The sequence below is a fragment of the Myxine glutinosa genome, chromosome 7, assembly GCF_964187855.1.
Source record: "Myxine glutinosa chromosome 7, kmMyxGlut1.1, whole genome shotgun sequence".
NCBI classification, from domain to species: Eukaryota; Metazoa; Chordata; class Myxini; order Myxiniformes; family Myxinidae; genus Myxine; species Myxine glutinosa.
This window is the reverse complement of record NC_136267.1, coordinates 130497287-130511488: the sequence shown is the minus strand read 5'-3', so window position 1 is coordinate 130511488 and position 14202 is coordinate 130497287. Positions and strand designations below refer to the sequence as shown.

Below are 14202 nucleotides of genomic sequence, written 5' to 3'. Positions count from 1 at the left end.
TTCTCCAACAATTTTTATCGTAGGTACAAGTATCATTTGGGTCACGAGGTGAATGTGATTTCACATTATGGGTCGTGGACAAAGGTTTGGGAACCACTGAGCTAAAGGAATAAAATGTCTGCACAAAAAAATAAGCATGCACAATCTGTACTGCCTTCGTATAATTTTAGTCACTGCATGACAGAAGTACCTTGATTCATGAATGTACATGCCATTGTAAAATAAAAATATTTCGTCACAAAGAAGTTATTCTTTCCATTGCATCCCTCTTGCGCTCTCTTTGCATGATGTCGCATGCAAGACGACCACAAAATTGTGAACAATCAATATGGCAATCCAAATGACAGTTTTCATCTTCAATTATAACTAGTCACTAAGATTGTGAAAGATTTAACATGATAAAGCTCAGTATGTTTATTCATAGGTGTGTATGATAAATTAGTGTCGAGGCAAACAATTTTTCAATAACGTGTTGCTACGAGCCGCTGCAATGATCACTTGGCAGATGACTGCAATTTTCCTTTTGTCAAATAACACATTATCAAAGCTGTCAGTGCAACAAGCAGGCCACATTAAATTAAGGGGTACCTATGTGTTACATATGTCTGAGGGTAGGGGGTAGTAAAAAAGGAAGAGATAGGCAGATGGTAGGAAAGAGAGAGAGAGAGAGAGAGGATTGCAGTGCGGGGAGAGAAGGGAAACAAGGTTTGGTTGGAGATGAAGATTGGAAAAGGAATGGGGGCATTTAGAAGCACAATTCTGCCATATTTGCTTGTGTAATAAAATGATTTACCAATAAATCAACACGAGTCAATGTGAATGTCAAAAAAGTATATTTAAACCTTTAAAGACATTAATCTGATTTCTAAGATCTCTCAAAATTGGGGGAAAAAAAACTCAAAACGGTTTTCTTTCACACGATCAGTCTCAATAGGAAATTGTTGAGTAGGAGAGATGATGGGAGGTAGAGTACATTTTGGGTAAACTGAGAAATCACCATCACATGACAGTGTAGTTGCAGCCATGTTAAGAGCAATGGCCACACATTAAAATGTTTAATGGCGTCCATATTTAGTGATCATCAAAACCAGGCATGGGGAATGAGCGCGCAAACGTCTCAACACGCACCCTCAGCTCATTAAGGGAGGCTTTTGATTCAGGGTCTGAGAGCAGGTTTTGCTGAAACTCTTTCAGGTTTCCTGCAAGGCATTACAAACATGAAAATATATGCAGGTTTAACACATTCGAGAAATACCATGATACAAAGAATAATTTGGAGAAATAAATAAATAAATACAAAGAATAATTTGGAGAAACAGTAAGCAATGTGTAAATTTTCAATCCCAAAGAAAACAAACCTGTTTTCTTCTTCACATCCTGGGCAATTTGTATTCCTTCATCGATGAAGTCGACAACACGTTCAAAATCTTTCTCTTTGAATTGCCTTGATGTCAGGGCAGGTGAACCTAAAGAACAACAACCACCATTCAAACAATCACAAAGTTGCCCATTGTACAAGTTACCCTGATATTACCATAGTACGTACAGAGTGTTTAATATTGTTACAGACACGACTTTGATGTTAAAGTGGGCCGAGCGGAATGGCCGTCGTGTCCGCACAAATTACCCGACTATACTCGACGTTGACGAAGTCGCGTTACGCTGGCTCAATAAGAAAAAGAAGACACCCGGCTGGGTTATAAAATGACGACACCAGGGATACGGTTCTCAAGACCTCCGGAGGAGATTATATTCGTTACGGAAGGTCAGATTACAGGGACGAGAGGTACAACATAGAAAGACAAGCACTTAGACACAATCTTATATTATTCCCCAACAGACGACAGGCAAACGGGACAAGGCTGACTCACACGGGGGTTGATGGCAGGAAAGCGGTTGTCGATGGCTCCAGGTCCTCCTGGGCTCAGGGCAGGATCGACCCGGTCCGGTCCAGAGATGCGGAAGGTTGCACAGCGCTCAGAGGTGACGTTCTTTCTCAGGCGGGTCTTTCTCAGGCCTCTCCAAACTCAGGCGCATCTGTTTCAGCGCTCGCAGGTCCTTCTTTCTCCAGCTGGGGGCGCATCTCCCGTCACGTCCGCTACGTGGCCGCGTATATCCGGCGGGGAGTGACACGCCCTCAGCTCGTCAGCTCCGCCTCATGGAATCGGCACGTTGCTTCTCATTGGGTGCGTGCGGGGGGGGGGGGGGGGGGGGGGGTTACCGGCTCCGCCCCTGACGAGGAACTGACAAGGAGCCCCTTCGTGGTAACCCCGTGGAGCGCATGGTCTGGAGCGCATCGTCTGGAGCGCATTGTCGATGGTGGCGAACCGAGCCGGTGGGAGGACGCACACTCCCCCCCGCGCAGCGCCCCTCTGTTGTTGTAGACGGGGAAGAAGATGGGAGGAGGTACGGGAAAGGTCCTAAACTCACTACTGGTGCCATATAATCACATTCTGGTGCAACGAAGAGTCATAATTAATGGAGACGAGGCCTTAACTGACATAGACTAAGAATAACTAGGAAGATGTCCGAAAGTTGTCTACGTGTGGTGCGGTGGACCTGGGCACGACATTTAATGGGGGAATAAGGGGAAGGTCGGCTCTACTGATTGTTATTTACATGCAATGGGACTAGGGAATGGGGGATTGGGGAAAGTTGGGGAGTATTGGAGAAAATAGGGGAATATTTACAAGCGGATATGGAGGCCAAATTCCATATTCGCAACATTGCACCCTTCTCTACCCTCGGGGCGTCCCGACCCGATAAATTTTTACCTACTTTAGTGTGGCACGCAATGTAGTTCCCTCTACTATTAACTCTACCCTGAGTGCGACAGTTTTACAGATATTCACAAATGAGTAAATATGTCCCCCTGCGACGTTGCACCCTTCTCCTCACAGAAACACACCCACAGGATAACCGAATCCGGAAAGAATTCGCAAACTAAACATACAGCCGGTAGGGAGCATTATTTACATGACTACGCTGCTATTTACACTACGATCCAGGACCTGTCTTTGGAGGAACACATGCAGATGTTATGCATAGAGAGAGCGCGCTTGCCAGCATCGATACACCAACCCACGAGTGCTCTGTGGCCGACGGCCTTTAATAACGTGCAGAGCACCCTTTCCGAGCATCAAAAGCACCACCCCACCACCAATCGGTGCAGTCACCATTGTTCATTGGAATAAAAATAAATTCGACAACCCCTAACCCTGCAGGTGTCTCTTGCTCTTCGTGTGGCCTTCAGTGGTGTTAATTAACAGTGGTTCACCTTTATGGCATAGGTGCCACGTTGACCCATAGGTCCATCCCCGGGTGGTGCTTGGCCGCAAACGAACTGCGGTCCATTGTGGGTGGCCACAAACATTGCGGTCCATATGGTGTATCGATCCCGGCAGCAAACAGCGAAAGTGCAGGCCCACAACTGCGCAGCCAGCACCTCTCTCTCCTCTCTCTCTACCCCAAAGCCAGATCCTCGGAGGTGGGAGACAAAAGAAGCAGACAAGTGAGTAAGGTGGTAAGGGCGCAAAAGTGCACGCAATGTAAGGTGATGCACACTGGGGGCACATGGGAACCAGGTGAGACAGGTACGTTCCTATCGTACGCCCCCCCCCCCCCACCAGGTAACCTACATGGCCCCTCCCTTACCCCTTACTGTATCCACACAACACAACACTACCCATAAACATCTCCTTTACAAATCAACAAACATCCCTACTGTCTTCCCCGTTCCTCCCATAAACCAAATTAGTCTTCTCTCCCTCCTAACCAATCAAATTTTCCATTTTCAACTCTCATCAAAATTTGCCATCTCCAACTGCACATCAAAATTTGCCATTACCAATTCATCATCAGTCCCTCCTAGGGAGGGAGAGATGGAATCACCCCAATGTCTCATCCACGTCGTGATGCGTCTCACAAATCCACAGCAATCTCATTTCCTGCAACAAAACAAGGAAAACACAGGTGTGGAGTCATCATCATCACCACAGGTAAGTGGCTGCGTATGGTGCGACAGGTTCATCAATCCTAACTATTTCCTAAATGACTTTAACAACTTTACACTACCCGGGGTCTTTCTCCGGCCAAACCATTGGCCCTCTTACACTATGGGTTCTAAAAACCAATTCCCATTGGCCAAACTGTGGTGCGCTTCAATTTGGGGTCTCACTCCCCCGATTCATCTCCCGGTGCCCTCGCACAATTTCTGGGCTGCGGCGTGTACCTCTCCCAGTGGGTCTACCCACCTGCACACCTCCACCACTGCAGTTGCCTCCGAGCTTACCTGCTCCTTGCCCTAACCTAACTACCTGGGGAAGGCCCTCTGGCACTCTCCCCACTCGGTGCCCTCTCTGGCACTGGGCTACCCGGGTCCGTCCTCCGGATCCTCGGGCCCCATCCACAACTCTACCGGCTCCCAGAGCCCACCTGCGGCCTCACCTGGCCGACATCCTCACAGTGGTGGAGTGCCCAACCAACTACACACACTAACAGGCTACACGCCCAGCCATTTCCACAACACTAATGCACCCATCCACAACACCATTCTGCCACCGCACCACAAATGCCAATATCCAACCACAATTTACCTGTACCCTCTACCTAACACTTACACTACCCGCCCCGGGTACTCGTGAAAGGGGTCCACTCTTCCCCCATCCACACCTTCGCACCATGCACACCACTCCGTACCACTCACTCCAACTCTCTCCACACACCTGTACCTGCACACCTGTGCTCTCACACCTGGTGCCACCTGCACCCTTCTCTCCCCAAGCGCATTCGCGCTGATCCACACACTCACTACTCACACACTGCTCCACACACCTGTCCAGTTGCACACCTGTGCAATCACACCTGTTCAATTCTCACACACACGGCATCATCTCAGCTAACTACTCCCTTCTGAAACTTGCGCTTCCCAGTCGTCCCTTTAAACTATTGCGCTCCCACGTCATTATCATCCATACTAATCTACCTGCGTCCCCACTACAGGTATCAGTCACTAACTAAACTTAACGTTACCTAATGTCAATCTCTTCTAGATCCCTACACACCATATCCTAACCCACCCGGGCTAGTTTTCACTGCCATACACCCCATAATCTAGTGCTCCTTTGCCCCCACATGGGAAGGATGGTGGATTTGCCATCCCACCACATCGGGGGTCTCTCACTACCAATTTTGCACATCAAATTTCAATAAATCAAAAATTTGCCAATCACTACCCATCATCTGCCAATCACTACTGCCAATCCCTTGCCAATCATCAAATTTTGTTTTTCTCTAATTTTGGGTCCAAAACACTAACCTCATCACCCTGTCGACTCACTAATACCTCTCGGTGCGCCAATCCCTGTCCAAAGCCCGGCTTCGTAAAGCCAAGCAATGGATGCTGGTTGTTTTGTGCCAGCGGCTGGATGCGTCCGGCATTCGGGGCAGGGACGGGGGCTTACCCGGGCCGAGATCCCACGCACCACCTCGGCGTGGAGCCATCCCATGGCTCGATCTCGGCCTGCCGGAATGCCTCACCAAAAAGTGGTCGCCATGACGACCCTTCCTATCCTGCCGCCCGCTCCGCCTGGTGGAGCACGGACGCGGCCGTTCAAAGCGAGGCCCAGCACGCACCGAGGGCCCGACTCGGCTATAAGTCGTTCTAAACTCTACCCCGTCTAACGTCGATGCTTCACCTGCATGCTTACATCCCGAAGCCCGTTCCTTGCTCACACATCCAGCCGTGCTCATGCTCCTCGTACCTTTCCTTACACACCCAGGTACACCCATTCCACTCACAGCCTTGGTCACACACCTGACCACCGAACACTTTGGCACACATTCGTTGGTCGCACACCTCACCAAAACACCTCTTCGCGCCCCCTCCTCGGTCACCTCCTCTGTGACAATCACAGGTGTGCTCTCATTCGCACACCCAACCACGTGCCTCACCACCAACTCCAGCGTGCATTCCCACTCACGCTCTACCATTCCAGGTGTGCATCCTTCCATCCCAGGTGTACATCCTCGCTCACCTGTCACAACTAACTCACGCTCCATGTCACTCTCACTACTTTCACCTCCATTCCTGACAGCGCACTCACCCTTACTCTTGACAGCGCACTCTTTCCTCAGGCACCTGTCCGTTACACACCTTTCTCGCGCACACTCTCCCGTTACACCCTCTGTAACACTCACCACAGGTGTGCATTCTTCCTTACTTTTGACAGCGCACTCTTTCCCCATGCACCTGTCCGTCACACACCTTTCTCGCGCACACTCTCCCGTTACATCCTCTGTAACACTCACCACACCGCGCTTCCATGTGCTCCCTCGCACACGCGCTACGACCGACTCACTCTCGCCAGCACCCTCACTCCTTGGCACGCACTTTTTCCTCACACACCCCAGAGTCGGACTTCCTCGCACACCTCATTTTTCGCACACCAGACCTTTCGCACACTTCACCAGTGGCCTCTCACGAACACCCGGGTCTATCTCGACCCCCAAGCTTATTAAATCCCCTGGCGCATCATACGCACGACCATATTGGTCACCACTTACACCGGGTCCTCTTCCTCTTCGCTTCTCCTCCATCACCTGCGAATCCCTCATCCGGTTAATGAGCACATCATCACGATCCAAACACAGACTTTGGACCAATTCTTTTATCTCCTCTTTTATCTCTTTCTTATCCCCTCTCCGTCGCTTTTTAATTTCGCTCATCCCTTCTTCCACTTCTTCTAATTTGTGCTTCACCTCTTTTATTCCCCGGTACGTCTCCTCAAGCTCATCCTCTAAGGCTACCTTGACCGTTTCCAGGTGCGTCCTCACCTGCCGGTCCTTCGTCTCCATTACCTCTATCACCTCGTCCAACCTCGTTGTCAGTCCCTCACGTACCATCTGACATTCCCTCTTTGTCGCTATCAAGTCGTTTTTTATGTCGTTTTGTGTCGCTTTTAAACCTCCTAATACCGCAGTGTTCCTTTGAACCTGCTCCGTTAGTCCTTTTTGTCCCTCCGTCAGCTGTTCCACCTCCTGCGTCAGGACCTCTATGCCCCCTTGTAACTTTACAGTCCCCTTTCTCACCTCCTTCTCCATGTGCTCCTCACAGTGCCTCACCTCCTCGCGCACTCCTCCGACCTCCTCACTCACTCCTCTTCTGATCTCCTCTCCCATCACTTGCATCTCCTGCCCAGATGCCACCCTCATCTGCTCCATTTCCTCCCTGTGAGCATCCAGTTTGGTTTCTACCCCCATTCTGACCCCCTCTATCTGCTGCCCCATTTGGTTAACTTCCCTTTCCGCTTGGTCCCTCATGTCCCTCAATTTGCCTTCCATACTGTTTTCTAACCCTATTAACCCATTTCTCACCTCTTTTATCCCGTTGTCTAACCCCTCAAAATTATTGTCTAACTTCCCAAATTTCTTGTCTAACTCCTCAAAATTATTGTCTAACTTCCCAAATTTCTTGTCTAATCCCTTAAAATTATTGTCTAACCCCTCACCGGTACCCCTCGCTTCGTCCCTCATTACCCCCATTTCGTTTCCCATTACCCCCATTTGGTTATTCATTACCCCCATTTTTGCTTCTAGCCTCTCCATAAGGGCCCCCATTTGCAACATAAAAAGGTTCGGATCCACCAGGGGCGCTGCCACGGTCGCGGGCGCGGTGACCAGCGAGGCGCCATTTTGCGCTCCCGCAATGTCGGGCACAACGACGCTATTTTGTGCGTCTGCTACCCTCGCTGCTTCGCTCTCCTCCTGTCCCTCATGTCCCTCAATTTGGTCCTGGACCGACCCTGCTTCACTCTCCCCTACCGGACCCCAGCCGTCTTGATCCGCCATAGCGCGACTTTCAAAATTCGAGTTTCGTAACACCAATCCAAATTTTGCTGTTATAATTTCGTCGAGCGCAGTAACCGCGGGACCGCGCTCCGGATCGATTTGGTCGAGCGCCGTACGCGCTCCGGCTCGATTTTCCCTCCCAAAATTTGGGCCTAACTAATTTAGTCCCGGGTCCGAATCCCACTTCTGACACCAATTGTTACTCTAATAGTACAATTGGTGTTCCAAAATTTGGGCTAAATAAATTTAGTCCCAGGTTCGAATCCAACTCCTGACAACCAATTGTTACAGACACGACTTTGATGTTAAAGTGGGCCGAGCGGAATGGCCGTCGTGTCCGCACAAATTACCCGACTATACTCGACGTTGACGAAGTCGCGTTACGCTGGCTCAATAAGAAAAAGAAGACACCCGGCTGGGTTATAAAATGACGACACCAGGGATACGGTTCTCAAGACCTCCGGAGGAGATTATATTCGTTACGGAAGGTCAGATTACAGGGACGAGAGGTACAACATAGAAAGACAAGCACTTAGACACAATCTTATATTATTCCCCAACAGACGACAGGCAAACGGGACAAGGCTGACTCACACGGGGGTTGATGGCAGGAAAGCGGTTGTCGATGGCTCCAGGTCCTCCTGGGCTCAGGGCAGGATCGACCCGGTCCGGTCCAGAGATGCGGAAGGTTGCACAGCGCTCAGAGGTGACGTTCTTTCTCAGGCGGGTCTTTCTCAGGCCTCTCCAAACTCAGGCGCATCTGTTTCAGCGCTCGCAGGTCCTTCTTTCTCCAGCTGGGGGCGCATCTCCCGTCACGTCCGCTACGTGGCCGCGTATATCCGGCGGGGAGTGACACGCCCTCAGCTCGTCAGCTCCGCCTCGTGGAATCGGCACGTTGCTTCTCATTGGGTGCGTGCGGGGGGGGGGGGGGTTACCGGCTCCGCCCCTGACGAGGAGCTGACAAGGAGCCCCTTCGTGGTAACCCCGTGGAGCGCATGGTCTGGAGCGCATCGTCTGGAGCGCATTGTCGATGGCGGCGAACCGAGCCGGTGGGAGGACGCACACTCCCCCCCGCGCAGCGCCCCTCTGTTGTTGTAGACGGGGAAGAAGATGGGAGGAGGTACGGGAAAGGTCCTAAACTCACTACTGGTGCCATATAATCACATTCTGGTGCAACGAAGAGTCATAATTAATGGAGACGAGGCCTTAACTGACATAGACTAAGAATAACTAGGAAGATGTCCGAAAGTTGTCTACGTGTGGTGCGGTGGACCTGGGCACGACATTTAATGGGGGAATAAGGGGAAGGTCGGCTCTACTGATTGTTATTTACATGCAATGGGACTAGGGAATGGGGGATTGGGGAAAGTTGGGGAGTATTGGAGAAAATAGGGGAATATTTACAAGCGGATATGGAGGCCAAATTCCATATTCGCAACAATATAAAAAAATGCAACCCAAAGTTGTTTTTATACTTTTTTAATGTTCCATTTGAAACAACATGAAGCTTGTACATAAAAATCTTTGTAATATGTAGAATAAGGTAACACAAAAATGAAACCAGTGATTGCAGAAGACAGTTCACAAAACATGCTCTAATGGCTGCCCTGCTGCAGCAGGCACAAATGAATCCTCCTGGTGAAGTTGTCGATAACTCGGTTGCATTCCTGAACTGGAATAGCTTTGATGTTGGTGGCAATTGCATTTTTGAGGTCGTCGATTGTCTGAGGTCTCCCCTGGTACACTCTATCTTACAGGTAACCCCAAAGATAGAAGTCAGGTGGGTTGAGGTCCAGAGAATGGGGTGCCCATTCAACATCTGCCCTTTCTTGAGACGATTCAATCACTGAATTTGTGTTGTCGTTACTGTATCGATTTGTTGGAAGTGTGAGGTGTGACCCCATCTTGCTGAAACCATTGCATAGCCCTGCCAAAGTGACGCTTCCTACTTAATGCAACCTAGAACTTCTGGATAACTTTCAAGTACCGTTCAGTGGTTACGGTTATCGATTTTCCTTTGCTTTTTGAAACCAGAAAGGCCCAATGATTCCAGATTTGCTTCTGGCAACCCATGCAGTGCATTTCTAGCTGTGCAACAGTCTTTCAAGAACTTCATCGAGAGAACCCCAAAACACGTTTTTTGAGTGAACATGACCGCTTAAAGGAAAGTGGGCCTCATTAGAAAACCACACATTACTCAGACAATTTGGATCGCAACGCATTTACACATCATCACACGAAGTTGTTTATCATTATTGTCTGTTGGTTGTTGCTTCACTTGTATGTGATATGGGTACATTTTTAGTTACTGCTTCAGAATTCTTTGTCTACTTGATAAAGATAGGTTAAATTCTTGAGATCAACAACGCAGCGATTTCATGAGGCTCCTCAAAACTGCTTCAATGTTTTCTCGTGATCTTACAGTCTCTGAGCAATTAAGGTTTTGTACTGTCCTACAATTAAGGTTTTGTAGGAACATAAATCTCTATCAATTGAAAAAGAGCAGACTTATCTGAAGCTAATCTGGACCCGAACCTCTTTTGGAATCATGTATGAGTCTGTTCAAATGGCTTTGTGGCAAAGTACGATTCCACAATTAAGATCCTTTGTTCAATTGCCCATGCCATTTTCAAACATAACAGTATGACTGATGTTTGCAGTTTTTCTTCCAAATGATGATTCATACAAACTTGCAATAGAAACAAAAATTGTATTAAAAAAAAAAAAAATTCACAACTTTAATAGGATTACGTTTTTTATGAAACACCCTGTAATGGCACAACTGTAAGTGTGCTCAAATTGGGAGGATAAATGCCCATACCTCTGCTAGACAGAGAGCAGCTGAGTCACTATCTGTCTCTTTTTCTCTATTTTGAAATGATCAGACACTGTTCTAATAAATGCAACATGTTCATTCTATCTTGGAAAATCTCAGTTTCATCCGGAAGAATCGTCAAACTAACCCTCTTATTTATTTTCTTGCTCATCCACCGGAGGAAGTTCAGTTTCTTGAACTTGTACATCGCACAATTAGCCCATGGCCTTTCCTGGGTTGACCATATAGCAAAGATGGCCTCCAAATCCAACTGTAGTCTGGGCATCTTTGGTCGATCCAAATATTTCCCTGGAAAATCAGAGCTACTCGCAGTGTACAAAATATTTGTCCGTAGCTCAATGGAGTACTGCTTTCACTTTGGGCTGCCTCCCAGGCATCGCATCTGTCTCTCTTGGATGTTATGGGCTGCAAAACTCAAAATTATTGGAATCTCCCATAATGAGGTCAAAGCAAAAGGTCTTTTAGTTGACAAGAGCGAGGCTCATAGAAAAGCAAGGTTGATATGACGGTGGAACATACATCGAGGGAATGAACTAACAGGATAAGAGAAAAGGGAAGGGGAGGAAACACAACCTAGCAAGGAAGATGGTTGGGTTAGGAAAGATTAATGGTGGTAATAAATATCAAGGAACAAAATTGGGGATGACAAGGGATGGTGGTACATTGCTTGCTTGAAGAGCTGGAGGAACGAATGAGCAGAACAGCCTCTGGAAGACGGTTCCATAGATGTGCAGACCTTGTGCTTCGGACTCATCACAGGACATTCCAAATACGTTTGTGAGCTTTATATTCCATAAAAACTTTGACAGACAGATGTGATTATGGGGTGCCAGCCCATAGTAGTGAGCAGTACTCCATTCAGCAATGGATAAAGGTCTTGTACACTAAATAGCTCTGATTTTCCAAGGATAGACAGATCCACGGAGGATGGACAAACTGCAACTGGCTTTGAAGACCAACATTCCTATGTGGTAGGGCCAGAAAATATAATAACTGATTGTGAGGGCTTGAAGTTGAAGAGACTGAACCTCTTCCAGTGGATGACTCATTAAAAAGATAGGATGGTTATGAATGAAAAACAAAACTTCACCCAAAATACTCCATTGGGGAAGTCCATCCTACATTGGGAGAGGGGTCCTTGATCATAACACGTTTATTGTGTGAGAGGAGAAAGTCAGAAATCCAGGAGTGAAAGGAGCCATCTATGCCACAAGCAGAGAACTTGGCAAGAAAAGCAGGATGCCAGGCTGGATTGAATGACAGATACATCCAGGCAGACAGTCGTAACCTCTTGTTTGAGGTTCAGGTCCTCCAACCATTGTTGAGAGAGCAGCAGAGCATGTTCAGAGTTGAGTGACTGAGATGGAATCCAAACTGATCCAGTTGTTTGAAAATATATGAAATATTTGGTACCTGCAGCAATGATGGATTCCATGAGTTTACTTATAATTGGAAGCAAGCTCACTGGCCTATATTGAGTAGAGTCTGTTTTCCACCCTTCTTGGAGATGGGAGTGATGCTTATTGCTAACTGAGTTCCATGCACAAGAGAGGCGGCCAAGGGAGAATGACAGATTGAATAGGGCAGATAGAGGGGACGCAAGAATGGCAGAGCAGGATTTGAGAACATGGGCACTGATGCCATCTGGGCCCATTGCTGAAGCAGCATCGAGGCTGGGCAGAACTCAGGTAAAAAGGACATAATCCAGTAGACAATGGCTACGTCAGGGTTACATGGGGACAGAATGGGATGGGTTGGGTACATGATATTTGGAGGCTAAGACAGAGTTTAGACATTCTGCCTTATCTCGGGCACAATCTGCAGGAATGTTGTTTGCGGTGAGGGATGGCATGGAAGGGGAGCATACATCAGAGACAGACTTGACAAGCAAGGCACCACTTTGACAAGGTCTGTTGCTCTCACATGGCAGGCAGGTGGTGTTCTCTGTTATTTTGTTTACTATCTCTTCTCTAATATTGCCATCTCAGTGCTCTGACCCTCCCTCCTTACTCCATTATCCTTGCTTCAGCAGTCTATGGAAACACCTTCAAGAGGCTGTTCTGTTTCGCTGTTCCCTCCAGGGCTTCAAGCAAGCAGTGCACCACTATCCCTCGTCATCCTCAATTCTGACCCCTGATTTCTATTACCCCAATTAACCCTCCCTAACTTAACCACCGTACTTGCTAGTTTCAGTGTTTTCTCCCCTCCTTTTATCATGTTTGTCTCACTACAGATCTACCTTGCTCTTCTATGAGTCTCCCCTCTGTGAAGAAGAAAAAAAAAAAGAAGATAAATGTAACAACAATAAGCGATCACCACATCGCCCTCACAGACCTAGTCGAATACCACCGGGGATTTGAGCACTCTTGTCGCCAGGACAAGTGTTTTTGTTGGCTGTGATATAGACAGCCTGCAGTGCATGTTGTACTCTTGCTCCATCAATGCCTTTGGGCCGAAGATTGACCAGCAGTAAGTGGTTATCCGTGCCACCTGAAGGATTAAAAAAATAAATAATTAAAACTACAATGTGGTTGTTCATTCAGGTATTCTGTGGCAACATCATTTACTCCTTCGCAATGGCAGCCCTCAACTACTGAAAATAAATATTTTGTACACATTGTTGAAAAAAATATATATCTTTTTTAAACATAGGCTAGTACTTTTTAAAAGTTTTCCATGGTGTTAACAGCAATATTAGTTTGCAAAGCCAAAAAAATTACATCGGCACCTAGTGTATGTGCGGAAGCATTAACCTGACGAAATGCCAGTGACGTACCAGAAACAATGGAATACCCTTTCTTTGTCAATGCACTTGCCATTACTTTGGCATTTTTTAACACTTGCAACTGGTACTCCTTGAACATCGGAGAATTGGCCTAAAAAGAAAAAAAAAAGAAAAATAACATTGTTGTGCATTACACAGCAAAATGTACAAGATCCATGCAGAATGTGGAGTAATAATAGATGATCAAACATACAGAGCTGCTGTGTTGATAAGCTCTTAGCCTCCTGTTGTCCATTCAAATCAAGCTCATAGCTTACTTTGGCATCCAATTAACTGTGTACCTAATATCCTGCTTCATCAGCAGCAAAAAAAAAAAAAAATTGCCATTGCTTGCCCACTTAATCTTAACTATTTTACCACTCTTATTGCATAATTGGATTAGACAATTTGCATTGTGGGAAAGCATGCTGAGTGCTAACTGAGCCAAGGTCATTAAGCTACAACTCACTTGTTTCAATGCTACAGCCACCGCAGCTATTGCATGGTTATGAGGTCCCCCTTGCAGCGCAGGAAACACAGCTGCGTTGATCTTCTCCTCCAAATCATAGTGGACCTCTTTCCCAGTTTTCTTATCCACATGTCTTACCCCTTTTCTGAAGAAGATTAAACCAGCCCTGGGGTAGGAGGAAGGACTTCGTCAGGTGATCTTTTTCCATAGAATGTGTGCAATCTTAATTAAACAACCACATCTGAGAAGCAAGAGTGAAAAATGCATCGACAATATTGCTTCGAA

General features: G+C 47.3%; 1 protein-coding gene across 2 annotated transcripts in view; it reads right to left on the bottom strand.

Moving 5' to 3' along the window:
* Positions 1–148: 148 nt before the first annotated feature.
* Positions 149–14202, bottom strand: part of SHMT2 (serine hydroxymethyltransferase 2) — a 112987-nt gene continuing 98933 nt past the window's right edge. For both annotated transcript variants that reach the window (XM_068123234.2, XM_068123233.2), the window contains exons 8-12: positions 13918–14083; positions 13461–13560; positions 13019–13174; positions 1359–1466; positions 149–1199 (exon numbers count right to left, since the gene is read on the bottom strand). In XM_068123234.2, coding sequence (XP_067979335.1) covers positions 1072–1199; positions 1359–1466; positions 13019–13174; positions 13461–13560; positions 13918–14083 — 658 coding nt within the window. In that variant the 3' untranslated portion in view covers positions 149–1071. The remainder of the gene's footprint in view (positions 1200–1358; positions 1467–13018; positions 13175–13460; positions 13561–13917; positions 14084–14202) is intronic.